The 26937-nt window shown below is 51.5% G+C and overlaps 8 protein-coding genes across 8 annotated transcripts; 4 read left to right on the top strand and 4 right to left on the bottom strand.

Annotated features, from left to right (window-relative positions):
* Positions 1-523: 523 nt before the first annotated feature.
* Positions 524-1227, top strand: BGZ61DRAFT_459221 (uncharacterized protein). The gene has a single exon (XM_046246874.1). The coding sequence runs from the start codon at positions 620-622 to the stop codon at positions 1034-1036; it is 417 nt and encodes a 138-aa protein (XP_046099365.1). The 5' UTR covers positions 524-619; the 3' UTR covers positions 1037-1227.
* Positions 1228-4784: 3557 nt separating this feature from the next.
* Positions 4785-5794, bottom strand: BGZ61DRAFT_362452 (ef-hand calcium-binding domain protein; the record flags this gene model as incomplete). The annotated part of the gene is made up of 2 exons (XM_046241363.1): positions 4785-5668; positions 5731-5794. The coding sequence occupies 2 exons, from the start codon at positions 5792-5794 to the stop codon at positions 4785-4787; spliced, it is 948 nt and encodes a 315-aa protein (XP_046099364.1).
* A 583-nt stretch (positions 5795-6377) lies between these two features.
* BGZ61DRAFT_459215 (uncharacterized protein) lies at positions 6378-7919 on the bottom strand. Its single transcript, XM_046246873.1, has 2 exons — positions 7623-7919; positions 6378-7574 (listed from the first exon to the last, which is right to left on the bottom strand). Exons 1-2 carry the CDS (start codon positions 7897-7899, stop codon positions 6628-6630), a joined length of 1224 nt encoding a protein of 407 aa, XP_046099363.1. The 5' UTR covers positions 7900-7919; the 3' UTR covers positions 6378-6627.
* A 2272-nt stretch (positions 7920-10191) lies between these two features.
* Positions 10192-17282, top strand: BGZ61DRAFT_537012 (uncharacterized protein; the record flags this gene model as incomplete). The annotated part of the gene is made up of 6 exons (XM_046254482.1): positions 10192-10478; positions 10529-10802; positions 10864-12329; positions 12387-14553; positions 14602-15153; positions 15204-17282. 6 exons carry the CDS (start codon positions 10192-10194, stop codon positions 17280-17282), a joined length of 6825 nt encoding a protein of 2274 aa, XP_046099362.1.
* A 571-nt stretch (positions 17283-17853) lies between these two features.
* Positions 17854-18725, bottom strand: BGZ61DRAFT_537011 (uncharacterized protein; the record flags this gene model as incomplete). Its single annotated transcript, XM_046254481.1, has 2 exons — positions 17854-18146; positions 18242-18725. The coding sequence occupies 2 exons, from the start codon at positions 18723-18725 to the stop codon at positions 17854-17856; spliced, it is 777 nt and encodes a 258-aa protein (XP_046099361.1).
* Positions 18726-21322: 2597 nt separating this feature from the next.
* BGZ61DRAFT_105465 (uncharacterized protein) lies at positions 21323-22670 on the top strand. The gene is made up of 3 exons (XM_046236879.1): positions 21323-21621; positions 21679-22201; positions 22255-22670. Exons 1-3 carry the CDS (start codon positions 21455-21457, stop codon positions 22522-22524), a joined length of 960 nt encoding a protein of 319 aa, XP_046099360.1. The 5' UTR covers positions 21323-21454; the 3' UTR covers positions 22525-22670.
* On the bottom strand, positions 22611-23945 carry BGZ61DRAFT_428212 (uncharacterized protein; the record flags this gene model as incomplete). The annotated part of the gene is made up of 2 exons (XM_046243739.1): positions 22611-23674; positions 23723-23945. 2 exons carry the CDS (start codon positions 23943-23945, stop codon positions 22611-22613), a joined length of 1287 nt encoding a protein of 428 aa, XP_046099359.1.
* A 1320-nt stretch (positions 23946-25265) lies between these two features.
* On the top strand, positions 25266-26297 carry BGZ61DRAFT_508925 (metalloprotease; the record flags this gene model as incomplete). Its single annotated transcript, XM_046251980.1, has 3 exons — positions 25266-25526; positions 25580-26100; positions 26158-26297. 3 exons carry the CDS (start codon positions 25266-25268, stop codon positions 26228-26230), a joined length of 855 nt encoding a protein of 284 aa, XP_046099358.1. The 3' UTR covers positions 26231-26297.
* Positions 26298-26937: the final 640 nt, after the last annotated feature.

The raw sequence follows: 26937 nt of genomic DNA, 5'->3' as shown, positions 1-26937 counted from the left end.
TTCGCTCTGGGAGAGGTGTCCATGATGGAACAGTAGTATTAACCTCATTAGAGGGCGGCATTTTGTCGAAAGGCGACTTAAAAAGTGTGTCAATTCATCGGAGTATCGAGGAATAAAGAAGGTGATGAATATTCGCATTTCAAATTGCCTTCCCCGCAGATTGGGAGTGCACGCTAATCGCCTGAGGAATAGCTCCGCGCTACAGTAGAAGGCCAAGAGTTTTAGTCTCAGTCTGAGATCAATCACTTGGCGAACTGAAAAGCTTGGCCACGGCTCGCGCAGAAGTAGCATTTGATACGGTGGGTGTAGGTTTATATATCGCTACCTAGGTAATACAGGGACCATCACCATCTTATACATGGCCATCTGTCGGATTTTTGCAAGAAAAGTATTCTCATAACTTAGCCGAGAGGAACATCTCACAGCCAGTGCGATTACTGAGCGGTCAGAAACGGCAGAACCCGTTCAATCCACGTGCCTTGCGCTTTGGATTGTCAGATTGCTTCACGATTCGTGCTTATCTGTTTCTTCAACATCGCATCTCCGAAAAGTCATGTCGGTATCCCATGCGAGCTAAACTTGCACTTTCTATCAAGTTACTGTCGAAACATATTTTACAATGACTATATTCTCACCCATCCCCGCTTACGCTCTGGGCGCAGCCTGCTTTGGTCGCGGCGTTATGGGAGTCCTCTCACCCAGAGAGGAATACGGTCATGTCGGCTTGCCACTTGAATCACACATTTGTACTTCTCCCCCGGCCACCGCTGATGGTGGCTCTACCAGTGGCTTCGTGTCGCCGCTCATGTACTTCAAGGGCATCCGTGAGATTTCCTACGGCTTGACGATGATGGCCTTGCAGCGCCAAGGCAACGAGGATGCCCTCACAACTGTCGCGGCGGTCCTGACGCTTGTGAGGTTCGGCGACGGGCTGGTTGTTTGGCTGTATGGAGGAGAGAAGTTGCGATTCAGAGCGTGGGGCCATTGGATCACGAGTGCCGGATTTCTCGGGTGGGTGATGTGGAGGTGGAGGTGAGGTTATTTCACCGTCTTGATGTTTTAAGGATTAGAACCGGTATATCGGACCATTAGCTGTTCTGCGATTATATAGAGATGCGGTACTTTTTAAGAGCGAAATTGACTGAATCGTGCCATCCAGTGAATGGCTTTATTCAATCCCTATGCGTTTCTATATCAAATAGTGGTAATTGCAGCCTCTAACACCCGAATCTCACGACTCAATCTCCGGTCAGACAATAAGTAATATACGCACACTCTTGTTGAGGGTATGTAAGATGAATGACTTTTGCGGCTGTAAAGAAACATAAGAGCAACTTAGAAGCCGTTTATAGATCTATTGGTACGATCTAAGAGGTCTTCATTATGTGCCGTGTCAATTACTGTAGGCGGTATTTGTGTTTAAAGAGAGAAAAAAAAAGGATGTGTAATATATGCGTTCGTGTCTGAATATCCTCTAACCCTTCGCAACTCGTAACTGAGGTATGGGTAGATCTTTTGGTGCAACAACCAGAGCCTACCTCTTCTTCTATATAATACTAGACACTTATTGAATGCCATCCACATCTCCAATGCGAGCCGTAGTAGCGAGCAGAAAATCAGTTCTTGATCAAGTATCAGTATAAATATTTCTACCGGCCTCTTCAAAAAGCTATCAGGAGGTTGTGCTGGAACCTTGATCAAACATCGTCGCAACCAGAAATCATCTCGGAGTAGTGCTTCGAGTCTATGTTCTACAGGGCCGTATCGAGCGGGCCCAAAACATGTAAGGCCATAGTGCTTTAATGATTATCGACCGAGTATAGAAACTCTCCGTGTTCTCAACACTGAGTGCGGGTATATGACCAATGTTGCTCTATTACGTTGAGAATTCCCCTGACTGGGCAGGATATTTCCAGAAGTACCCCGGGGGAAATTATCAGGGGATGGTCGACTAAGCCCGACTTCCATCACTCAGAATGTTGGAGATGACCTGCCGCAGTCGAGTAATGAGATCGTGAGAATGGTTGTGTGGTAGCTGGTGACCAAAGCCATGAAAATTGTCCGACTGTACACACGATGAAGGCCGCAAATGTTTCTTTTGGACACTTGATCGGGATAGCACAGTCTCGCAACAATGGCTTTCATTTTAAGCTGACCGCCTTAGAAAAATCACATGGACTGCAAACGCTCTTGGCGGTGAACATGGATAAGAGTTGGTACCACTGTGATTGATGTATCGCGTAACTCTACGATACGACGAATACAACGATATCAAAATATTCTTTTCTTTACAGATCCGCAATTGTAGAATGTGAACCTGGTTTTCTTCTGAAGGAAGAGGAACAAACAATTGCAAATTTATTTTTCTTGCCACTGCTGAACTGAGATCAAGTTTGAGACTGTTTACTATTTTGAGACATTATTCTAAAGATCCAAGACCACCATGACGCTGGTCATCAGCTATATTCTTGAACGTCAGGAAGAGATCTCGAGAGCTTTGCTGAAGGCTACAAGCTTGGAATCTCAGGCAACCACACACACGTATGGAAAATAGGCCTAGAACGATGACGGCTAATTAACTATACAACTAGACATTGCGTAAACGTTAATAGCAGATTTCTGTGCTTTCTCCAACTACAATGCCTAGTATCCCATGTGACGCCAAGACTTCCCATTCCATTTTCTTTCAATTTTGCCCAATATGATCAAATAGATCAACACGATGCAGTCATTGCAAATGACGGTGGCGCACATATAGTTCCACACCTAGTACCCGGAAGATGCCGTAACTCATACAGTAAGGCATTCCATTTCGTCGGGTAACGATATAATCAAGCTTCAATAGTTTTAGTTTTAGTTTCTGCATCGCATCCTGCACTGCAATGACCCTCCACCGCAATGAAGTCATCTTGAGCGCTGATAGTTGCTTTGCAGATTGCCCAAGCTAGTGGCCAGGTGTGGCTGCGCCAGTCAGTCCCTATCAACCTGTCCCTCTCAACGGGCGCCTTCGACATCAGTTGCGGGCAAAGAGATGCCACCGACGAAGCCTTTGATAACGACATTTGCAGAGATCCAATGGATGCAACTCGGCCAAGATAGTGAGAACACCACCAGCGACAGCGTCACACCGAGGCGAATGCAAGAACAAGCTGGCGATGCAGCAGCGATCTACGGCAGATGATTATCAGCGCATCAGCCCTGCCAGGTCAGGCCCGGCAACTGAGTGGGTACGGCGTAAAACGGGACATCTCGGCGAGCCAGTCACACGCAGTCTTTGATGCCCGACGTGATTCCGTGCCATTTCGGTCGCCGGAGGATATCTCGCAGATCCGGGGCCCGCCGTGGGATAACTACCGTCTCCACGCCCCTCGAGGCAATGCTAGTCCTAGAGCAAGAATGGCGTGAAGACGGCGGGGCGTTACGATAGGATCCACTAACAGGGCGACAACTGATGCGGCCGCGTGTGATACGAGAACGTGTCTCAGGTCTCAGGTCTCAGGTACAATGGAGGAGGAGCGGAGAGACGCAACCCTCTCGATACTACCATGTCCCTGAAAATGCACCTGAAAATGCACCTCAAAATGCAAAATACGAGCCTCCATTTGCCGTTGGCCCCAAGCCGGGACCCGGACTTGCAGCTATCGACTGACGCTCATCATACGTTTCTCGCCAGTTTTCTCGCCGAGAGGATTGCTACGCTAGCAGATTAACGTTGCGCCCAGAGATCAACACAAGCTGACCAGCTGCAGCCTTAGCTGACGAGGGCCCACAGCTCACCGTTGTGGCTCTTGTTGCCCCATCTTGGGTACGACGGGGAAACACGGCATTTCACTCCAGGATCGACCTGGCACAGCGGCCTGGCCGGCGTGAGCGAGGTCCACCAGCTTATTCCCCCGCACGGCAATGTCGATCCAGATAACTCAGTTTGATTGACTATTTCTCCGGTCAAATGAAACAAGTCCAAGCAGCTGTTCACCTTATCGGCGTGGGTGAAGATGAAGCCAACTAAGGCACATCTCCCGGCCTATGATGCGCAATGACATTGGCTCGGCTAAGTGGATGACGCCGATCCCAATCTGACAGCCTCAAGGCCTCACTCGACGTTCCTGGCCCTTCTCCTCGACTGCCGCCTGCCGTCAGCCGCAGCTGTGATTCTCACTCGCCACCCAGATGGCCGAGTATCCGCCCAGCGCTGACCGGGAGCAGCTAAATCGCTTCCGATGCGGGACAGTGGAGAGCGCCAGGAACTTGAGCTGCGCAGGGTGAGAGCGAGCGACGGATAGAATCCACTATGGAGCAGCTTCGTATTTGCGCTGCGAGGCCGGGCCCACGGGGAGGTGGTGGTATACGCATCCGCATCATCGTCATCCAGAGGGTGTTGTCGCGACTGTCGCTCGGCCAGCGGTTTCCCCGGGCCACCATGGCGCGCTATTGATGCTTGGTTGGCATGGCAGGTCTGAGTCGGAAGTACGGCTCGCTAGGGACATGAACAACGTCGAGACGTGCTCGTGGTGACGAAGGTGGGTGATGTTTATAGTCTCTATTCCGAGTATTGCTATCCTCAGTTCTATTCCCAGCCGCTGCCGGTACGTCACATCGTCCCAACAATCCCCCAACAGTTGTGTCTAGAGTCTCACCCGCATCGTCGAGGTAGCATGGGATTCTTATCGCACTTGTTGAGGCGTCGGCAATCCCATTCCGGACTGTCACGGCGATCCCTCCGCGTCCTCTCGGCGGTGTCTGTGCAGTCTCAGTGCATTTCCGTTGATTTCAACACGACTGCCCTATTGATTGACCTTGATTCCCTGATTCAGCAGTTCAAATTGCGTAATCCCGCCGCTCCCGTTGCTCCCGATGGCACCCTCTTGATATCCCATTGCGGGGCTCTCGATTTGGCTCATTAGTTGGGTGATCATGTCTGCAATCTTATTCGACACCTCGGTCGATCGTGGGATATCATGGCCGCCTCCGTGGTCATACTCCAACCTGTCCTCGCAGAACTCCGCCAGCTGAATGCCTGCCGGCCATCTGGGGTCCTTGGAGCCGTAGATGTGCACCGTAGGGATGCTAATGCGCGCGCTCTTTGGGAACCTGGTGAAGTCGAGGCCAAAGACATCGCTCAGCTCCGGCCGGGCCTTGGGATCGTGCATGAGCTCGCCCTTTCCCGTGTCCCACAGGCCGACGCCTCGCTTGATCAGCTTCACGTTTGCCGCCAGCTCATTCAGTCGCCCGGCCGTTCCATTCAACAATTCGCCGGTGCGTTTGTTGATTTCGTGCGCGCGCGATGGTACCTCGAGCCCCATGTGTTCAAGCACCGGCAGCGGTACGCCGCCACAGATGAAGATGGCAGCCCGAAAGGGCAAAGGCTCATCGGAATTGTGGCCATTCGTTTGTGCCGTGGCTGCGTCCACTGCGCGATACAGCGCCATGCTTGCGGCCAGCGAACATCCCTGTGAGAAGCAGCAAACGGCATCGTAGCCGCCTTGCTCACGCGCGTAGTCCGCTACCCAAGAGTGGGATGCCCGGATGGCCTGCGAGGTTGGCTGCGGCCACCATGTGTACGTGTCGCTTTTGTAGATGGCGTCAATACCTGGGGCTCCGCGGCTGGGAAACGGAGCGTCGACAAAGTCGAAAATGAAGCTGCTGTCGAGCTTTGCACGGAAAGCAGCTGCGTTCAAATGTTAGCCAGGAACAAGCGGTGCAATCGAGCTGTCAGCTCCTTGCACTTACCGGTCTGGGATTTGAATATGGCCGCGCTTGTGCCGTGCCCGTGAAGGCATAATATCTTGGGCATGATGAATCCAGCAATTACTACCAGCGGACCTTGTTTATGCGGTGGCAGAATGATCCCTGCAGCTGTAACGCACAATTTCCCGTTTTCTGTAATTGTTGAGAGTCAGAGCTTACTACGGGCCATGGCAACTTTTATTATGAATAATAGTAGTGAGTCCAAGCAGAAATCACTCCCACTCAAAGCACAACTTGCATCTAATCTGCTGATTAACCCAACATGCTCCCAACACCATTCGGGCACCGAAATTCGGGCCAACAAACTTCCCTCGGGAGTGAGAAGGCGTGCCCATATCGATGGGAGACACCTCCGTCCGCTTCTTACATTCTGGATGTAAGACGGTCACCCCGGCCTCAGCATTCGCCCATGTTCGGTCGGGTGCCGAGGCATACGTGGAGGCTCAGCCACGGGGAATGATCCTGGTGTGCATCCCCCATAGTGAGCTCGCGCCCCCTGTAATATAGCTTTTAGGTTCAATATAGGCCATCGATCAATACCGACTGAATCGCCGTGGACATATTGTAGAGGTCCCGGGTCTCGGGCTTCAGAGCTGCTATGCTACTACCCTAATACAACAAGACATTACCGGCTCACGATGCCTTCCGAGGTAGGTATAAGAATGTTGATCGTCGCCATCAAATTAATTCCAATACGCGATGAGATCAATTCGAAGCGCCAAAATAGCGACAGTTTGTGGCAGGTGAGGTTACGAACCGCGAGACACGTCAGTTGACGTTAAGCACTGAAGCATACAGCGGAAAATGAATACGAGGCGGAGGTCAAGGTGCAACCAGTAGCGCATACGAGAGGAAAGGCATCCTAGGTCTATGCTCTATTCATGTGTTGAGCTCCCTCAACTTTAGCCTCATCATATTGGCTATCCGCGAATGCTCGCCCCTCAGCCACGAATGTAAACTTTGATACAGTCTATCAATGCTGCCAAAATTGGATTCATCCGTCTGACACTGGCCACTCGAGGTTAGTGACGTAAACTGGTCAATCAGCCGGCCAGCTCGTCCCATCTCGCCCGACAGCAACTGGATCTTCAAGGCCGTCTGGATGCGAAGGTCGTCGACGTTGAATGTCCCAATGGCCATTTTCGAAGGCGCAACAGCAAGCCCTGTCGTGTACGCCGCTGTCGCCGTCTCCTTTGTGCCGCCCATGCCGAGGGAGCAGTCTGGCCTGGTCTGGCTCCACGAAGCGCTCTGCGTAGAGCCAGCCGCCTGCTGGTACCAGAGCAGCACGCGGGAGATGATTGCCGCGTAGACAAACGCTAGGTGTGGCGATCGAGCACATGAGCAGGCCAGGAGGGGACCAAGTCGCTCGCTGGCCTCGGAATTAAGCCGTAGTACCTGGTCCAAGGGTACTTGATTGCCCGCGGTGCTTGATGACGCGGCCGAGGGGATCTTGCTGGGATTGGGAAAGGAGAGGTTTCGGAGGATATCGTAAGCTTCCCGAGGACAGTCGTGGCCGCTCATGCTCAGAGGCGGCATCGGGGTTCGTCCTGAGCGGGAATACGTATCAGATGGAGAGTGGTGTGCCGTGGGCTGCGTGGTAGAAGCCTCTGTTGAAGGGCAACTCCCCCAGTCGGTCGAATCTGGCGTGGGCAATAGTCCTGGTTGAATGGGAGATAGATGGTGATTGCCAAAATGATCGGTAAAAGCCCATTCCCCGAAATTGAGCGAAGGCGAGTTGGGCAGAAACTGGCCGTCCATATCGCTGAACAAGCCGTCCAGCGCGTCCAAGCCTATACAGTTGGAATTCTCATCCACCGCATCCCAGACTGGCACTACGTTAGTACTGCTATATAGCTGATGAAGCGTGCTAATACCATCGTTCCCACCGCTCCCGTCGAGCCTCCGGCCGTCCGCAGCGCCGGCTCCGGCTCCGGGCTGGTCGTCCGGCATCCGCTTTACGCTGGACCGGAGCTTGACTCGCGGCGGCTTCCCCATCTTCCGTGAAACCCCATACACGCATGTCCTGCCGTGGGAGACGCAGCGGCCGCACTCGGGCTGGCCGCGGTCGCACTTCACCTTGGCCGCGCCGCATTGATCGCAGCTGGTGCGCAGCTTCGGCTGGCCGGGCCGTTTCGACGGGTTCGCAGCCATGGCGAGAAGTATGGTGGGCGATACGGATGACGCAAGGGTTTCAGAGCATGCGTGCGTATTCAATATATATCCTCGTCCCGTCCAGATACCGTTGTTCACACGATTCTGCACCGCATAACGTCAGATGTCATGTTCTTCGCGCCGGACCAATCCCGCGTGCCGCTGACTCTGACGTACCAGCAACCCAGTGCCGCTTACTCCGGTTTCCATACATCTACACCTTAATTCCACTAAATTCCACCGTGGCTGAGAAGCATGCGGCCGTGAGGAGCTTGTTGGTCGCCTTCCTTCAGGCGGCCGCCGACCAACGTCTGACCTGCGGTCTAAGCATGCACTTGCAACACCACACCGTCGACACGACTCCACCACTACGACTGACGCCACCAACATCACAGCCTCGTTGCTTCCCTTCGCCCTTGTATCGTGATAAACTTTAAAGACAAATTACCCGCATCGGATGCTCCACCGGCCGAGAAACGAGGAACCCCCCTCGGCGATGAACAGGGTATTATAGTAGGTGCCTAACTTCAGCGTGGCAGCTTGTTGCGTCATCTAGCATGGCTCAAGATATCCTATTTACGTACAGACACGGAACAGTGGTATCCTGCGAACTCTTCTCGATCAATTTCTCTCCGGTTGCCGAGGCTCTGTTTCAAGCACTCCCTTCAACATCCACCAACCCCCCGTACCCCGTCGATCTTCCCTGATCCCTGCCGCCCATTACGTTTAACTGCGCGCAACTGACAGCTGGCACTGATTGGCGTGTCGCAGATCAGACCGTCAGAGTCGCTTTTTCCGATATGAATACGAAATACCCCCGGTCCTAGTGGGCGTGGCTTATGCACCTGGGACGGGCCGCCAAAACATGTGTGGCGGCGGCTGAGCGGATCAGACAAATGGGGTTGCAATCAGCGTCGACCAAGATAAGCTCATTGTGCGGTGTTTACTGCTTCGAGTATCTGCTTGGCGGTGTCAGGGCGCGTCTGACGTGCTTATAATGTTCACGCCATATCTAGGTACAGCTCGCGATAATGCAATTGCCAAAGTCTCTACAACTGCAGTCGACGAGGGATTGAGGCCAGCGTCAGCATGACGTCTGTATCAGGGCCGGAAAACCTTGCCATGGCGTCCATAATTGGATAGCAAGGCGGTTTTGATATTGGTTATACTTTCGTCATGTCTCTGTCTAGTCCCACCGACGTGTCTAGCCTCGCCGGAGAGTTCCCTAAATTTAGACAAGCAATCCCCACGGCCCTATTTCACGAAATACGGACCTAGCGTTGGGTGGAATCATCCCGAGACCCACTGACCGAGATGCAGATCGTGAGGCGGGGGGTGCCGAACATGCCGAGAACAACACCTCATCACCCAGGCTCGGCAATTACGATTAGCGGATGGCTCGGATATCTGGGTGGCAGTACAATGCCGGGAATATCAATCGGGGATCCTGCTCTAGCTAAATTTAGTCTAGACCAACGATACTGCAGTCAGCTTCACTTGCATCCTCACCAGGTTGTCTACCCTATACCTACCACCCCTGAGCGGTAGTTGATACATGAATTGGTATTGAGATATATGTAAGATAAGACGTGGGTTGATTGAGTACGCGTGCTGTATCACTATCCTCATTCAGATGTGAGTACTCTTCATTCTGCTCAATCCTGCTCAATGCCTTCTGGACAGACAATCACCTTCTAAATCTCACAGGTGGAATGTTCTCCCGGCCGGGGCTCAAGCTGACTCTTCGTTACACATGTCAAAAGTCCCTGCAACTAGGGACCCCGAAGGATATCCCCGAGGCCAACCAATAAACCCCGAGAGGATTCCCGACAAGGAGATAACGCACAGTGAGCCCCGAGTCAGATTCCGACAACACGGTAGGTTGTCACATCAACAGCCCGCACGCAGTATTTTGTACCCAACGACGACGAAACTGTTTCCAATTATGACGCAAGGTAACTTCAACATGTGTTTAATGAGCAGGATACCAGGGTGGACACGAGGAAATAAGATATCCCCTGTACATAGGACTAGGATTCAGCTGAGCCTCTTCGAATGCTGACACCCTCGAGGCTCGGGCATGCCAAAGTGAGCACCGGTCTCCCGATCGGACATCACCGAGCCCGAGAACCATAATCAAAGAGTTGATAATCGTAGAGTTCAGAAAGATGATGCCATATGGAAATGAGAAACGATATATATCGAGCAGTGTGTTGCCAAAATATCAACTCAACCAGCAATCCAGGGCAAGCAGCTAATCCTTCCATCTTTGCACAAAACTCAAAAGTGACAATGGCGGACCATCTGAACCTGTATGTCTTTGGGGACCAGACATACGATATCAAGCCCTATCTGAAAGACCTCCTTCAGAACAGAGACAACCCAGTCCTGGAGGACTTTCTCGTCAAAGCATACGATGCCGTGCGAACAGAGATTTTCAAGCTCCCACATCAGGTCCGAGAGGATCTTCCTCGATTTACCTGCTACCACGATCTAGTGCTATGGAACCAAACCGGGAAGCGATGCATACCCTTGGATATGGCAGTTACCTGCATGTACCAGCTGGGGGTTTTCATCATGTGAGCAAGATATTGTATGCATGCTGGACAAAAGCTGATCAGTTACACAGTCAAGCAGAAGACCGTTACCATGGCACAGCAGTCTCGCAGAGTATTGGTCTCTGTACAGGAGCCCTCGCCGCAGCTGCTGTGACTTGCAGCCGCAGCATCTTGGATCTTGTTCCGTTGGCTGTTGATGCTGTCACGGTGGCCTTTAGAATAGGCATGCATGTGACTGACGCTGCGAAGCGAGTTGCACAGTCGAATGATTCTGACGAGAGCTGGTCAATCATCGTCCCTGGTACCGCGTCCTTTGAAGCCGTCGACAAGTTTTGCGAACAAACTGTCAGTACTCTCAAGTGATACATGCTTCACAGTGAGCCCTTAACTGACTTGAATTATTCAGACACTGCCATTGACTAGCAGACCATATGTCAGCGCCTATGCACCAAGCGGGATTACCGTCAGCGGACCGCCAAGCTCTCTCGCGCAGCTCGTCAGCTCTGAGTGTTTCCAGGGCCTCCGGTACAAGACCATCCCCATCTACGCACCTTATCACGCCCCGCATCTCTACTCTCAATCTGATGTCAGCGAGATCATTGGAGATTCGGTTCGTGGTAGGGTTAACGCGCGCTCCGAGCATAGTCGCTCAGTATCAGGCGCTGGAGATGGTGTTGAAGGGAGCAGTTTTGCTGTCCTCCTGGATGCCGCGGTTGGACATGCTCTGCTGCACTCAATCCGGTGGAGTGACATCCTCGAAGAACTACAGGCGACTCTTCACAAGCTGAGGCCGAAGTCGCTCAACATTGTTCCCATTGGAACTACTGCAGACCAACTCATCCACTCTGCACTGAGGCAGACCCCATTCAGCACGTTGGTGCCGTCCAAGCCAGCTCAGGCCAAGACGACGCCCACGGAAGATACTTCAGCCTCTAGCCCCAAGAAGCCCAAGCTTGCCATCATCGGCATGTCTGGACGATTTCCTGGAGCCAAAGACAACGAGGCATTCTGGGATCTGCTGTACCAGGGCCTGGACGTCCACAAGCCCGTCCCGCCGCTACACTGGGATGCCAAAACACACGTGGACCCTACCGGCAAGAAGAAGAACACAAGCATGACGCCGTTTGGGTGTTGGCTTGATGACCCGGCCGTGTTCGACGCGCGCTTCTTCAACATCTCGCCGCGAGAGGCGCCGCAGATCGATCCTGCCCAGCGGCTTGCTCTGATGACGGCCTATGAGGCAATTGAGCAAGCTGGAATCGTCCCAGATGCCACTCCGTCAACCAGGCGCGATCGTGTTGGTGTCTTTTACGGAGTCACCAGTAACGACTGGATGGAGACCAACAGTGCTCAAAGCATTGACACGTACTTCATCCCCGGTGGGAACCGAGCCTTCATCCCGGGTCGCATCAACTACTTCTTCAAGTTCAGCGGCCCTAGTTACGCAGTTGATACGGCCTGCTCATCCAGTCTGGCTGGAATCCACTTGGCGTGCAATTCCCTTTGGCGAGGCGACATTGACACGGCCATTGCTGGTGGCACGAATGTTCTGACAAACCCAGATTTCACATCTGGTCTCGACCGAGGACACTTCCTTTCTCGGACTGGCAACTGCAAGACGTTTGATGACGGAGCTGACGGATACTGCCGAGGAGAAGGCATCGGTACGGTCATTCTTAAACGCCTGGATGATGCCATTGCGGATAAAGATCCTATCCTGGGTGTCATTCTCGGCGCTTACACGAACCACTCAGCAGAGTCTGAGTCGATTACCCGGCCGCATGTTGGTGCCCAGCGCGCAATCTTCAAGAAGATTCTCAACCAAGCCGCTGTTGACCCATATACCGTTAGCTATGTCGAGATGCACGGAACGTAAGTAATCCTGGTCCACTAATTTCATATGCTGAAAGCCGCTAACCCAAATACCAGAGGAACCCAAGCTGGCGATGCCGGAGAAATGTCCAGTGTCCTGGATACCTTTGCGCCACCCCTAGCCCAGGTCAAGAAGGGCAGGACAAACGATGAAGCCCTCTACATTGGCTCAGCAAAGGCAAATATTGGGCACGGTGAGGCTGCTTCGGGTGTGTCGAGTCTCATCAAGGTCCTGTTGATGATGCAGAAGAACACCATCGTTCCGCACTGCGGAATCAAGACCAAGATCAACCGCAAGTTCCCGACTGATCTGAATGAGCGAAATGTCAATATTGCTCTGAAGCCAACCTCTTGGAACCGAAACGTTGGACTTTCTGAGTCCAGACGAGTCTTTATCAACAACTTCAGCGCGGCGGGCGGAAACTCGGCTTTGTTGCTGGAAGATGCACCGCTTCAGCAGAAGCCATCTGATGCAGTTGAAGACCCACGAGGCTTGCATTTGATCGCTTGCTCGGCAAAGACTGGCGGCTCTCTCCAGGGAAACCTCCGGTCAATTCTCGAGTTCTTGAAGCAGAACGCGGATGTCTCGCTGGGAGAGCTCTCCTATACCACGACTGCACGCCGCATCCACCACCAGCATCGTGTCCTGCTCACTGGCTCAACCGTTGGAGAGATCTGCACTCAGATCGAGACAGCTCTTCGAGACAATTCTGGAGTAACCAGGCCCAAGAGTGCTCCAGGGGTTGTCTTTGCCTTTACTGGCCAGGGCGCCCAATACCCAGGAATGGGCAAGCAGCTCTTCGAGACGTCGTCGTTCTTCCGAGCTGAGATGCGCCGACTGGATCAGATTTGCCAGAGCCTGGGCTTCGTGTCGATGCTTCCTGTCATCGAATCCGAGGATCAAGACATTGGCGGCTTCGCGCCTGTTGCGGTCCAGCTCGCAAGCGTCTGCTTCCAGATTGCGCTGAGCAAGCTGTGGGCGTCGTGGAACGTTACTCCTGCGGCTGTTGTTGGACACAGTCTCGGCGAGTACGCTGCTCTCAACGTTGCGGGAGTGCTTTCAGACTCAGACACTATCTACCTTGTCGGCAAGAGAGCCGCTCTGCTTCAGGAGAAGTGTGAGCGTGGCACCCATGCAATGCTCGTTGTCAAGGGCTCCGTGGAAGAGATTGCCAGCGTTCTGAAGGGCAAGACGTACGAACTTGCCTGCATCAACTCGCCCATTGAGACAGTCTTGGCTGGTTCGACCGAGGAAATCTCCACCTTGAAGGGATTGCTCACTGACGCGAGCATGAAATCCACGTTGCTCAAGGTTCCCTACGCATTCCACTCCTCCCAGCTGGATCCGATACTGGAAGACTTCAAGCAGATTGCCAGTGGTGTAACGTTCCGCAAGCCTGAAATCCCCGTCCTATGCCCTCTCGACGGTAACGTCGTCGACACCAGTGGCACCTTCGACCCTGAGTATCTCGCCAATCATTCCCGCAAGCCTGTCAACATGTTCAAGGCACTTCTGACAGCCCAAAGTGAGCGCATCATTACCGACCGAACCACGATGGTCGAAATCGGCCCTCATCCAGCCATCTCAGGAATGGGAAGGGCCGTTATAGGCCCGCAAATGGCTTTCCTGCCTTCAGCACAGCGTGGCAGGCCCTCGTGGCATATCCTCGGCGCGGCATTGAAGGCTCTCTACAATGCCGGCGGCGACATCCGCTGGGCGGAGTATCATCGTGACTTCACGGGCTCTCACTCAGTTATTCCGCTGCCGGCTTACAGCTGGGACTTGAAGGAATACTGGATGCAGTACGTCAATGACTGGTCGCTGCGGAAGGGAGACCCTCCACTGTCAATCAAAGAGACCTCCAAGCTCGAGAGTACCACCATCCACAGAGTTGTTGAGGAGACAGGCGACTCTCAAAAGGTTCACATTGTCGTGGAAGCAGACATTGCGCGCGAGGATCTCAGCCCGCTGGTGCAGGGACACGAGGTCGACGGCATTCCTCTCTGCACCCCATCGGTCTACGCAGACATCGCCTTGACCCTTGGAACATACCTGCTTCGGCAATACCGCCCAAATCAAGAAGAGAATCTTGTAGATGTGTCGGACATGACGATCTCCAAGGCCTTAATCCTGCGCTCTGGCGCGGAGCAGCAACTCCTTCAGGCACATGGTGAAGTTGAGTGGTCGTCCAACTCGGCGGCTGTCAAGTTCATGTCTTTTGACGTAAGTAGTTCCTGAAATTTTTGGTGCTTTTAACTAATTGGATTGTAGAGCAAGCAGAAACTCCAGGAGCACGCACGATGTGTTGTGCGCTTCAAGGACAGAAGTCTCCAGAAGACGCTCCAGGCAAATTCAGCAGCCGTGATGCAGAAGCGACAAGCTCTCCGAGATGGAATCGCAGCCGAGACCACAGCGCGTTTCAACCGCCCTATGGTTTATCGTGCTATCCGGCCGTTGGCTAGGTTCCACGACGACTACCGAGCAATAGACGAGATTGTCCTCAACAGCAACACGCTGGAGGCCATGAGTACCCTCAGCTTTGGCACTGTGAAGCGAGGTGGCAACTTCCACACCCATCCAGCCATCATCGACTCCCTGACCCAGTCTTGCGGATTCACCATGAACTGCAACGACAGCACTGACCTGGATGTCCAAGTCTTCATGAACCACGGATGGGGCTCTTTCCAGATGTTTGAGCCGATGGACTTTGACAAGAAGTACACTACTTACACGCGAATGGTCGAGGGCGATGATAAGCTGTGGCACGGCGATGTTGTCATCTTTGATGGCGAGCGCGTCGTCGCCTACTTTGGGCAGATTGCGGTTCGTATTCCGTCCCTTGACTTAAACAAGTATACTGACTCTCCTACCAGATTCAAGGCGTGCCCCGTCGCGTGCTGAAGGTCATTCTCTCCATCGAAAGTGGCAGCAAGTCGCAGAAGCAACAACCTGCCCAGAAAAAGCAAGCTTCTTCCACGGCTGCTGCTCCTACATCGAGGACTGTCCAAGTTCCCTCACCCAGCAGAGGGCCTGATACATCCAAGATTACCGCAGCACTAACGATAATTGCGGAGGAGAGTGGGCTTGCCCTGGCCGACTTGACCGATAGTACTGTGTTTGCCGACGTCGGTATTGACTCACTTCTGGGTCTTACAATCTCGGCTCGTTTCAAGGAGGAGCTCGATATGGAGATGGAGTTCAATGCCTTCTTCTTCGAGTATCCATCAGTTGGCGATCTGAGGGCCTTCTTGGGAGATTCCGGGGACAGCTCAACGGGATCCTCGACGCCGCGATCAACCGATAACAATTCAGTCTTGCCAACTATGACTGGCACGGGAGCCACCACGCCCAACACGGATGAGCACTTTGAGTCCAAGGTCGATTTCCAGCGAGCTCTCGAAATTGTGGCAGAAGAGAGTGGACTTTCAACCGAGGATCTCACTGACGACACCAACTTTGCCGACTCTGGCGTAGACTCTCTCTTGTCCCTAGTCATCGTGAGTCGGTTCCGAGATGAGCTCGAGCTTGACATCCAGCACGAGTCTCTCTTCCTCGAGTGTCCGACTGTGGCCGACCTGAAGCATTTGTTGCTCGGAGGATCCAGCGGAAGCGATACCACGCCGTCCGTGGCCGAGAGCGATCCAGTTCCTGTTCTCGCGGTTGAACCAGTGGCAGAACCTGCCAAGGAGCACAGCACGCCCAAACTTGGCGAAAGCGAAATAGCTGATCTTGCAGCTCGCAAGATGGCTGTTGACGAATTTGTCCAGAAGTACACGGCCGGATTCTCTGGGCCTACTTCGTCGCCTTCATCCACCGTGCCGAAAGACAGCGAGAAAGTCGTCCTGGTAACTGGAGCATCTGGAAGTCTTGGAGGCAACTTGGTCTACCACATTGCACAGCTTCCCGATGTAAAGACGGTCGTCTGTCTCAACCGTGAGAACAAAGCGGAGCCCTACATCCGCCAGCAGAAAGCCATGAGGGAGAAGGGCATTCGCTTCCCCGAGGCACTGAAGCCCAAGCTGCTTGTCTTGCAGACTGACAGCTCGAAGCCGATGTTTGGGCTTCCAAAGAATGAGTACGAGGGACTCGTGAACTCCGTGACGCATCTCATCCACAACGCTTGGCCAATGAGTGCGAAACGCGCCTTGGCTGGCTTTGAGCCGCAGTTCCAGGTCATGCGAAACCTGATTGATTTCGCTGCAAATGTTGCTTCCCGCCATTCGGAGGACTTCAAGTTCAGTTTCCAGATGGTATCTTCCATCGGTGTTGTCGGCCACTACGGCCTTGGAAACGGAAAGGAGAACACTTTTGTGCCAGAGGAGAGATCCGAGATTGGCGCTGTTCTTCCAAACGGCTACAGCGATGCCAAATGGGGCTGCGAGAGGATGCTCGATGAGACTTTGCACAAGCATTCCAGCCGATTCCGCACTATGGTTGTCCGTCTGGGGCAGATTGCCGGCTCCAAGACCAGCGGATATTGGAATCCAATGGAACACTTCGGGTTCTTGATCAAGTCGTCACAGACATTGAATGCCCTGCCGGACGTGGGTGGAAAGGTCTACTGGACTTCGGTGAACGACATAGCCGGCACATTGTCTGACCTAGTCCTTTCTGGCCGCACCCCCTACGAGATCTATCACATCGAGAACCCAGTTGGCCAGTCGTGGCGCGAGATGAATGAGATTCTAGCAGACGCCCTCAAAATCCCGAGTCTCATCCCCTTCGAGGAGTGGGTTGAGCGAGTGCGAGCAGCGCCCCAGCGAAACAATCCTGCTTCCACTCTCCTGGGCTTCCTGGACTCGAATTACCTTCGAATGTCCTGTGGCGGGCTAGTTCTGGAAGTGAAGCATACTCTGGAGCATTCGAAGACCCTTTCTGCTGTGGGGCCAGTGAGCGAAGAGGTTGCGAGAAAGTACATTCACATCTGGAAAGAGATTGGTTTCCTGAACTAACGTAAGGCACCAAACTTTTTCGAGATAAGCAAATATGTTATAGATTCAGGTTGGGAATTAAGAGATTGTTAGATAAGATGGATGCTGAGACGATAGAATTGCAGATTGGAACACTTCAAGAGCGATGATAAGGCGATGATGTTTCTTTGTACGTTTCTACCGCTCGGGAAGGGAAACTCATATTTGAATTTATTGCATTTTCTTTATGCACGTTACAGTTTCCAAAGCCTGCGTTTGAGATTTGAGGTGTTTCTTTTTCTATCAGCCGGATTCCTACGTAGCCTTCTCACGCTGCGGCTATTCTTATGTTTATGTAGGTAGTAAAAAATATAAGTCACATCAAATAACTTCATGCCGTAAGATCCCTAATATTTGTATTAACCTAAGTTATCTGAATCTGATCTCCAGCCAACCCTCCAGCTCGCTATTCTCTAGATGACTTCTATATAATATAAGAGCTTCTTAGACTAAAGATTAAATATCTCTGTCGTCAAATGATTTAATAAGCAGCACGTACTCCCAGAGCGAGCATACAGTAGTGCTATTTTATGAGTGAATTCTGACGGTGTGATCATCGCGAGGCAGTGACCAACGTCATGGACAATGCGACGATAAACGCAAATAGGCTGGGGCGCATGATTCCGACTGCAAAACTCTCCTCCTTCTCGGTTCTCAGGGGTGTTATGCAGAACATATCTGCCAGGAAACTGTCACCGGTAGAAGAGTTGCTTCTACTCAAAATAACAGGCCACGTACAGGATAAGGCTTCCTCGGCTTCCTGGAACGCCTCCTCCGTTCCTTCACGTGTACCGTCAGTACCATAGGTAAAGAAATCCAATATGCCACCGGTGTCAGTAAGTATCTCTTGGTTGCGGTTAGTCCCATGTTTAGATTTAGTATCAAGGAAATCGCCACGGTGGGAGGAGCATCGATAGGTGTGAGTGAGTGCAGAAACATACCGACAACCCAAAAGGACCCATTTTGTACCAAGTTTTGGGACATATATTCGCTGCAGGCTTCTGGAAAGCCATGAAATCGGCAGCCGTTGTCTTGGGGTCCTCCAAATCTCTCTTTGATATGCTCGTAGCACTCTGCGTTGATCATGTCACAACTGGAGCTACCGTTGTCGCTCGCAGACAGCGCCGTAATGTTGGAGCGTAAAAGGTCGTGGTAAATGTAGGCGCGCGTTGTTGTGTTTTTAGTGGCTTGATCTTGGTTTGATAACGAAAGCGCAGTCACCTGTGTGACTAGGTCCTCGGTGAGGTTATCATCCGTGATAGTCACATTTGCTGCAACCGAGATATCAAACATCCGATAGACGCCGAGTGAAAGGGAAAAGAGCAAAGGGATATCTTCGGAAGCGAAAGCATTAGGAGCTTCCGCGGCTTTCTTGCAGTTCTTGGCGGGGATGAAGTCCGGTTGGGTACCACCCAAAACGACCATATCGCCGTATACGTACGCCGACAGAAAGCCTCAGAAAGACCAACAGCCCGGAAAATTTTTCAGGTGACAACATAGTGGTCGATGTTCATCAGAGAATTGGCCGGTCCCACGGGAAAACACAGATGGTACAGGATGATGCTGATGGATGGGAGATCGGCTGGTCAAAGTACTAGACAAGCAACTTAATGCTTGAATTGTGGATAAAACTGTATTTTCTTTTTGACCTTGTGCCGGCAACTTGCTCACCTTGATGGAGCAGACAGAAGTTAGATTAGTACCCAGGCAGTCACAGGAGGGTTCAGCTTGATGGACGAAGGTGAAAGCGTGGCATGTTCTCTCTCCTCAGTTATGAGATGAATTAACCCCTGTCATGGTGTCGTTTTCAGTTTGTCGACCTCGTATTACGACCGATATTGGTAACCGCCGTCTGAGTCCGCAGCAAGTCGGAGCACCTGTCGTCACCCCCTGCTAGTATCGAGAAATGCAACCGGCTTGGCTTGTCCATAAGGCTCAAACGCAGCACCTGGGCCTGGTGCCTACCCAGCACTTGAACTTAGTGTCCAAGTCCACGGGAACATGAAAAAAAAACCCACTGAGTAACAGGTCCGGTGGACTTTGTTACAGGAGATTGAGCCCCCAAGGTGCAAATTCCTTGCTCTAAGATATATCACCCAGCTGCTGAAAGGGTCCAGGTAGGCCATTACTGCTAGGTATACCTAAATTCTAGAAAGGTCCAACCTGTGATACTATTTGCAAACGTTGTAAAACGGGCCGAGGGAGCTCCAGCTTGGAGGGGTCCTACTGGTATTTTACGACACATCTAATCCCTCAGTCTTTAAGCTATTACCGTAATAACAGCGACACGGCTTTGCATCTCAATATCGAACTGAAATTCCAGCCGGGTATGTTTCGAGATTTCCTTTGCGTCTCAACGAAGCTGAATGTTCTACCACTGCCTGGAATTTCTTCCGCTATTCCATAAAATTCAGACATGGCTGTGATGATGCAACCCTTTGCCGTGGTAGTTTTATCCATCCCCCGGTCCATGGAATGGGCTGTGTTATGACTCGGGCAAGTTTTACATGAATTACACCGCCTAACCGGGCGCAGCATTCTCGGACCATCCCTATTCAAATACGCCTACTAGAGATTGAGTAAGGTCCGAGGCGAGTGCTAAAGGGATTCGAAGACAGGGTGCATGCTTAACCAGTCGCAGGTCATGACTCAGTGTATTATCATGGCTCACGTTACTGTGTTATTCCGAGATCGACGCAACACTTTGCCATGGCCATCACAGTAGCCGATTCCGTTCTTTGCGGGCAGTGCAGATCGTATAGGCATAAAGCCGGAGCAGACATGGTAAAAGGAACCAATGGTACTGAATGTTTGGTGCCAGATCTCTCGGAGGCTTTGGATATTTGTACATCATGCAGGACGAGAAGGAAGAAATAACAGAGAGCCAGGCTAAAGCCAAGCTCCACATCTTGGCAGGAAGGCAGTGCTGGGCGCTCAAGTTACTAGTGAGAGACGTGGGTGTGCGCCATTCGTTGACAAGACGCCATCAGGCCGGACGGTCGGGCCGGGAAGTCGGACTGGGTGGTTGTACCAGACGGCTAGACGGGTTGGACAGTCCACAAACCTCAGCCACTGTCTTAAGCATAATAGAGAGATCTAGAACATCTTAGCTCAAAGCAGAGCGAGCCACACTGGATTGTTATCATATTGCCGAAAGCGCCCTACCAGAGTAAAGAATTACAAGACTCTTCTAAGACTTTGGATACGATGCCCATTGCATGTAGTCTGATTTTCTGTGTCACCTGGAACAAATATGAACAGTCGGTCGCTCCACTTCGTGGGTATTAATCGCTTGGCAGACATTTACACACCGGCGGGTAAATATCAGCGCTACGCCAATGAGGCCGTAAATCAAGCTTGGTGATATCTTCCCTGTCACACATCTCCCCGCAGAAGAGAATTCTCGTACTTTTCCATGCGAAAAGGATCTCGCCGAAGCAACATCCTATCAGATCTGTAAAAAGTCGGAACCACAGCCGATATTCGCCTTCCAAGTCGGGATTAGCTCAGGAGGCCTCCCCTCATCTGCCAAGTCTAAGCCTCAATTCTGCGCGATTAGGAAATTGCCGAGAGACAGTCGATCAAATGGCGGTAGGGCATTCGGACTTCTTTCAACATTGCAGCAGGTTGGTCTGCATACCATTCGCCCAGAAGCACAAGACGCGTGTGACCTCCGTCAGTGCGCGTGGCAACACCTGAAGCCAGCTTCTCCCCATGGACTTGTCTAGAAGCATCAGAGTGCATGTGGTTTTCGCGAGCCTGATTAGCAAAGCCCCTCTTGACAGAACCTGCTGAACGCCAATACCATGCCGTTTCGGCCAAGGTGCTGTGATTTGTCGTGCGGCGATTGGTACAGCCATGTACAGCCTCAAGGCAAATGTTAAGGCGCAACCTCGCTTCCCAGCTCCGCCTACCACGACTACAGTTGATACTCTCGGTAATTTCTTGATGCGGTAATTTAATGAGTTTAAGCTTGAATGTCTACATGGCAGCAGCACGGTTCCCCGGCGCCTCTTTTGCATAGCCTCGTCAAAAGTTGGTCTCGACATATAAGACATTCCGCAACGACGGCCTCATCTCAGTCCTCACAATTCACACACAATCTCTACCTCTTTACTAAACACTTAAAATAATTCCTCCTCATCGATATAACTATGTGGGAAGTTGAATCGTTGTATTACGCGCATGCTGGCTTGTCAGGCGCCGCTCTCGTGACGCTTGCTGTCATATGGATTGCTTCTCTGCGTGCCATGCACCGTTGTGCGGACCCCGCAAGGGTGGCATTTACCATTCTAAAGGTAGCTATGCCGGCCTTTATCATGTAAGTTAATATTGCCCATACGGATTCTAAGATGACGTTTGGTTGCTAATTCTTTAGAACACTCGCGTTGAACATTGCCGAAGATATTGTATATGTGAGGATGCCTTATTACGGTAGCTGGGTTGGGCCATCGGACAAAGGTGGCGCAGCAGCTGAGAACAGGCTTCTTAAATTCAATATCTCGACCTGCGCCAGTCTATTTGAGTTCATCGCAAGCTCGCTGTTGGTGGTCACGCTTGTCGAGCTCGGAAACGGGTTGATGTTTGCCACCATACGACAACGATCTAAGTCTCAAAACATCATGCGGTATCTTGGTGTCTTTTTTGCAACTGTCCTGTTTGCTCTCGGGTTAGCAGACTTCGGCGTGAGACAGGCAACTTGGCGTCGGGTTTGGAACGCTCCCGACTTTGACGATAACGAGGCAACGAGTGACTATTACGACTCTGTCTTGATAATCCTTATGAGGCTCCAAAAACTAGATTTGGCATGGCTCATCATCAACTGGGTTATAAGTGCTGGCATCCTTGGATATGCATCTTTCGTCATGCATCGTTATCGATCAGTCAAGCCTAGCAGAACGGTAAGCCTCACATTTATTGTTTCGGATTATCGCTGATCCTAATTCATTCTTAGTGCGCAATCATGTTTTTGGTAGCTGCAATCCTCGGCTTCATCAAGGGTAGTTGGGCAGCCATCCAATTCATTATATATTCCTACTGGCCATGGTACTACTTCTCGTTCAGAGTTACGCAGCTTACGAGTATCTTTCTTATCTCCTGGATGCTCTCTGGTGTTATGGTTCTTGTCTTCGCCATTGGGGTCAAGAAGCAGGGTGGTCTGTGGACGGTATCACGGCCTTGGATGAATGAGTCGACGAAATCGGCGGACGTTGAGGATAAGTAGGATTTCCTATTTCTACATTCCAAACATTGCTTCCCACCCTCGCTCTACCTAGTCTGCCATCCATATAGATTTACCCCATTTTACTCTCAAGGCTTTGCTCCAGTGTACTTAAGAGAGAATAAGCCACGCTCAATACTGTTGAGAATAATATACCCAGACTTAAAGTATGGATACACGCTCCATGAGCCGCGGAATGTGACTGAACCAGTGGTGTTGTCGTCAGAGGGATCGCAGTCAAAGAAACCTGCCTGTGTGAACTGAGAACCGGTGGGGTCTTCGGCAACAGAGCTGACATCCACAATGCGCAAACCGGAAGCATAGTTGGATTGGTAGGCTAATCCGTCAATGACATACATGTTGTGGTCGATCGTAGTAACCGGCGCCGAGTACACGCCGGTCATCTTGGGAGCCTTAAGGTCGGCAACGTCCCAGATGTACGTCTTGGTCCTCTTGTTGGGCGTGGTGCCGTCCATCTCGTCAAGCTCGTCGTCGAGCAGTAGGTATCGCATGTCTGAGGTTGCGAGCCAACCCTGATGCGTGTAGGCGGACCACTCATAGCCAGCACGGGACAATTGGACCGGCTTAGCCTTGTCCGTGACGTCGACAATTGTCAACGAGTCTTCGTTGTAGTTGAAGCAGATCTCGTGTCCAGTGTATCTTGTATCGACACCCTCATAGATGACACACTGGGCATCATGGACATATCCGTCAGAAGACTCACAGCCGACCTTCTTGGGGTTGGCTGGGTCCGACACGTCAATCATAAAGAGACCGCCTCGGCAGCCGGCGCTGGAGCCGGTACCAACAGCGTAGATCATGTTGGTGTCCTCGTTGGCAACAATGTTATGCGAGTTGCCCACGCCACGGAACCAGGCCGTGAGATCAGTGCTTATACTGAAGGTGCGAGGGCTGCTGGCGCTGAGGCTCAGCAGCTTCTTCAGATCAAAGATCTGTACACCGTGGCCGCTAGCTTCAGACCCGATGTAAACATGATCAGCGATGACCTTCATGTCTCGCCAGTCAGAGTTGGAAGTCTGGGTCGGAAGTCGGCCGAGGTATACAAGGCTACCATCCGACTTGATTTCCGCAAAGGCAGTGCCGTCGTTCTGACCAACAATGGCAAACTCTCGACCAGTAGCCGACGTCCATCCTTAGCACTGTTAGTCTAATTCAATTATAGCAAGAATGGTAAGCATACCCCAGACATCGTTACCCATCCGAGTACGGCTCCCCATGTCTTGATGGCTTAGGAAAGCCATCATGTCGACCTTGTCGCAGGAGTACTCGCCAGCCTTGCCATTCACACAGGCGGTTGAGGCCGCGAGGGACATGTACTGGTCCTCGTCAAAGACACCATCTTGTCGCTGCTGCTCCCATTGGGCGACCTTGATGCTCTTGAGAGAATCCATCTTTGCGGACATGGCGCTGGCGCCGGTGGCAGCCATACCCACAAGGGCAAGGCCGGAAATAACAGAGGACTTCATATTGAGTTGGTGAACAAGCGACACTCTAGTCAAAGAAGGGATTGTCTAATTGCAGCTTGACAGTACAGCTGGTGGGGTAGTCAAAGGAAAATTCTAGAATGACAGGACTCTTAACATAGTCGCCATCAATAAACAAAACCCCAACAGTTTACAACTGCCATCATCCATAATACTGTCAATTATCACAATTCAACAATTCCCACTCCAACATGACACCTGCTGTATCGACATTCTTGGCCCGATGTGAGATGTGTAGATCATATCGATTGTCAGCGAGGCCAAGTCTTTAAGATAACCTTAGAGTTACGGTCCCTGCCGCCCATCGATAAGACCCGAGACCTTATGTGCCGGATTAAGGCGCCAAGATATAGTTGTGGGTAACTTCAAAGACTTGATCTAATCTGGCAGTTAGGCCGCGATCCCCTGTCGCGAGCGGGGCAGGGGATCAAATAGGAAGGACGTTATTATGAATGCTGGTCGCTTCAGAGATCTTATCAGCGTACTTGTCGATCGATTTATGCATTAGGTAATGGTACTTTTGGCTGTCGAACATCATAACTCGTGGTCAAATACAGGGGAAAGAAGGGAAGCCGATTACCGACCGGGTGTAAGGCCGACTGGTCCTCGTATTAGTGCCGGACCTGCTTAATAAAGGCATACACTAGGAACTTTTTAACCATATGTACATGCTACTAGACAAGCTTGTATTAAGGTTCACTTACAGCCAGGCCCTTTGTTTCGGGCGCAAACTCCTTTAGGCATGTGGCTTGGTAAAACCGTGGAGTCGTGGGAGTGCCGCGGCTGAGCTGACCTCTCAGGCTCAAGCAATTGCCCGTGACCGGAGGCTGCTGGAGATACTATTCAGATTAAAGCACGAATAAACGGCCAAGGAGCGGCACGAGTTCCGCAAAGTCGCCCCATTCCTAGGAGCTAGGATAGTATCTAGTAAACATCCTGCCAAACCTGGTGTCGGCCCGCTCAAGATACTTGGACTTTTGAGAACTTTTGCCTAGGCACTACGGCAAGATTAGTCGAAATCGGATGTTCACTCCTAGACCGGCCATTTGTCTCTAACAACAACTTCGAAATAGCCACGGAACAGGGTTGCATAGATACATTCCTTTGCCAAGATGGGATCTATAAAGACCCAGGCTCTCCTGCAGCCAAGCATTCAAGATACTGTTACATCCAACCACTCCCAACAGTATTCAATCCCTACCTTCCCATTCGGTTACAGCTGCCTATCCATACAACATCATGTTGCTGAAGACTCTTTTCGTTGCTGCCTTTGGGGCTTCGACCGCCGTCGCCGGGGTCTCTCAGCGAGCCACCCCAGGTCGATTTGGCTGTGGTACCGCTGAGCCCTCTGCCGAGCACATTGGCATGTCCAAGGTCCTGGCTGCCCAGGAAGCCAAGGCCGCAGACTCGGGGGACTTGGCTGCGCGTGCGACAATCAACGTCGGTGTCTACTTCCACGTTGTTGCTCGCTCGCAGACAGTTGCGGGTGGCTACCTGACGGTGAGCTCGGCTTTATCTACACTTATGGACTAGCTCAACTAACTCCGTTATAGGACAAGATGCTGTCTGACCAGCTGGCGGTTCTCAATAAAGACTTTGCTCCGTACAACGTTGCATTCAACTTGCTCGGCACGGACCGCACTGTCAATACGGGATGGTCTGCCGACAGCAACGAGATCGCCATGAAGCAGTCTCTCCGCAAGGGAACTTACTCCAACTTGAACATCTACTTCCAGAGCGCGCTCAAGGACGACGCTCTTGGCTACGCTTACCTCCCGACTTCCGTGTCCAGCGGCAGCACCGCCTTCTACCGAGACGGTGTCTCCCTTGATGCTCAGACTGTTCCCGGTGGTTCTTACACCCGATTCAACCTCGGCAAGACTGCTACTCACGAGGTTGGTCACTGGATGGGTCTGTATCACACTTTCCAGGGCGGCTGCACTGGCAGTGGTGATCTCGTCTCCGATACTCCTGCTCAGGCCAACGCCACTTCTGGCTGCCCTACCGGCCGTGACTCCTGCCCTACCGTGGCTGGCTTGGACCCTATCCACAACTACATGGACTACTCCGACGAGTAAGTGTCTCTCAATTTCTTTGAATGTGAGGAACTGAAGCTAACATTTCCACCTAGTTCTTGCTATGTGGAGTTTTCCGCTGGCCAGTCGACTCGCATGACCAGCTTCTGGAACACCTACCGTGGTTAGAGGCTTCAAAACATTTCTATAGGGCTAGAATTAGTAAAGAGACTAATTAGACTATATTAATTGACTGAATTATTGATACTTACACTGTCTTCCGTATGAATTGAAGTATTTGTTGGTCCATGCAGTTTGTGCTCGCCATATTCATAAAGACAAAAGAGGCCATTGCCAACAGTAAGACAAGAAAGAAAATGATAAGCTAGATTAGGTCCAGAGATGGGTTGGACAAGCTTACGGTTCGGAACACTTGACACAGTGCTTCCAGATAAGGTCTGCTAGTAAGAAGAGAATAAAAAGGACAATAGGTGGGGCCGCAATTTAGACAACAGCATGAGTTAAGACAAAAAGCGTACTTGAATTGACAGCCGGGTAAAAGTCTTGCCCTGCGTAAGACTTAGGTAGAGTCACAAATGTAAAGCAAGTCTTCGCTGAGTACATACCCTGACCGGCTGCAACCCTAGGATCACTAGCACGATACATAGATACAAACGCAACCAATATTACCTCCTTTATAAATAAGATAGGGAAGCCTTAAGATTTTAGTATTACTATTTAATTTTAATCTCTTCTGCATAGTACGGACTGTCTAGAGTATCTAGGGTATTAATATTTAGGGTAGAACTATGTTAGACCGAGGCTTGTCCAAAATATCTTTTGGGACACTAGACAGGGTTCCAATTCTTCAAAGGCGAAACAGGCGATAGCAAATG

Source organism: Ilyonectria robusta (assembly GCF_021365365.1).
Source record: "Ilyonectria robusta strain PMI_751 chromosome Unknown BGZ61scaffold_22, whole genome shotgun sequence".
Lineage (NCBI taxonomy): Eukaryota > Fungi > Ascomycota > Sordariomycetes > Hypocreales > Nectriaceae > Ilyonectria > Ilyonectria robusta.
This window is presented reverse-complemented; position numbering and strand designations above follow the sequence as displayed.

Coding starts and splice junctions, on each gene's coding strand:
- BGZ61DRAFT_105465 (XM_046236879.1), top strand. CDS start 21,455: ATGTGGGAAGTTGAATCGTTGTATTACGCGCATGCTGGCTTGTCAGGC. Junction 21,622..21,678: donor GCTATGCCGGCCTTTATCAT/GTAAGTTAATAT, acceptor CTAATTCTTTAG/AACACTCGCGTTGAACATTG. Junction 22,202..22,254: donor CAGTCAAGCCTAGCAGAACG/GTAAGCCTCACA, acceptor ATTCATTCTTAG/TGCGCAATCATGTTTTTGGT.
- BGZ61DRAFT_459215 (XM_046246873.1), bottom strand. CDS start 7,899: ATGGCTGCGAACCCGTCGAAACGGCCCGGCCAGCCGAAGCTGCGCACC. Junction 7,575..7,622: donor CGGGAGCGGTGGGAACGATG/GTATTAGCACGC, acceptor ACGTAGTGCCAG/TCTGGGATGCGGTGGATGAG.
- BGZ61DRAFT_459221 (XM_046246874.1), top strand. CDS start 620: ATGACTATATTCTCACCCATCCCCGCTTACGCTCTGGGCGCAGCCTGC.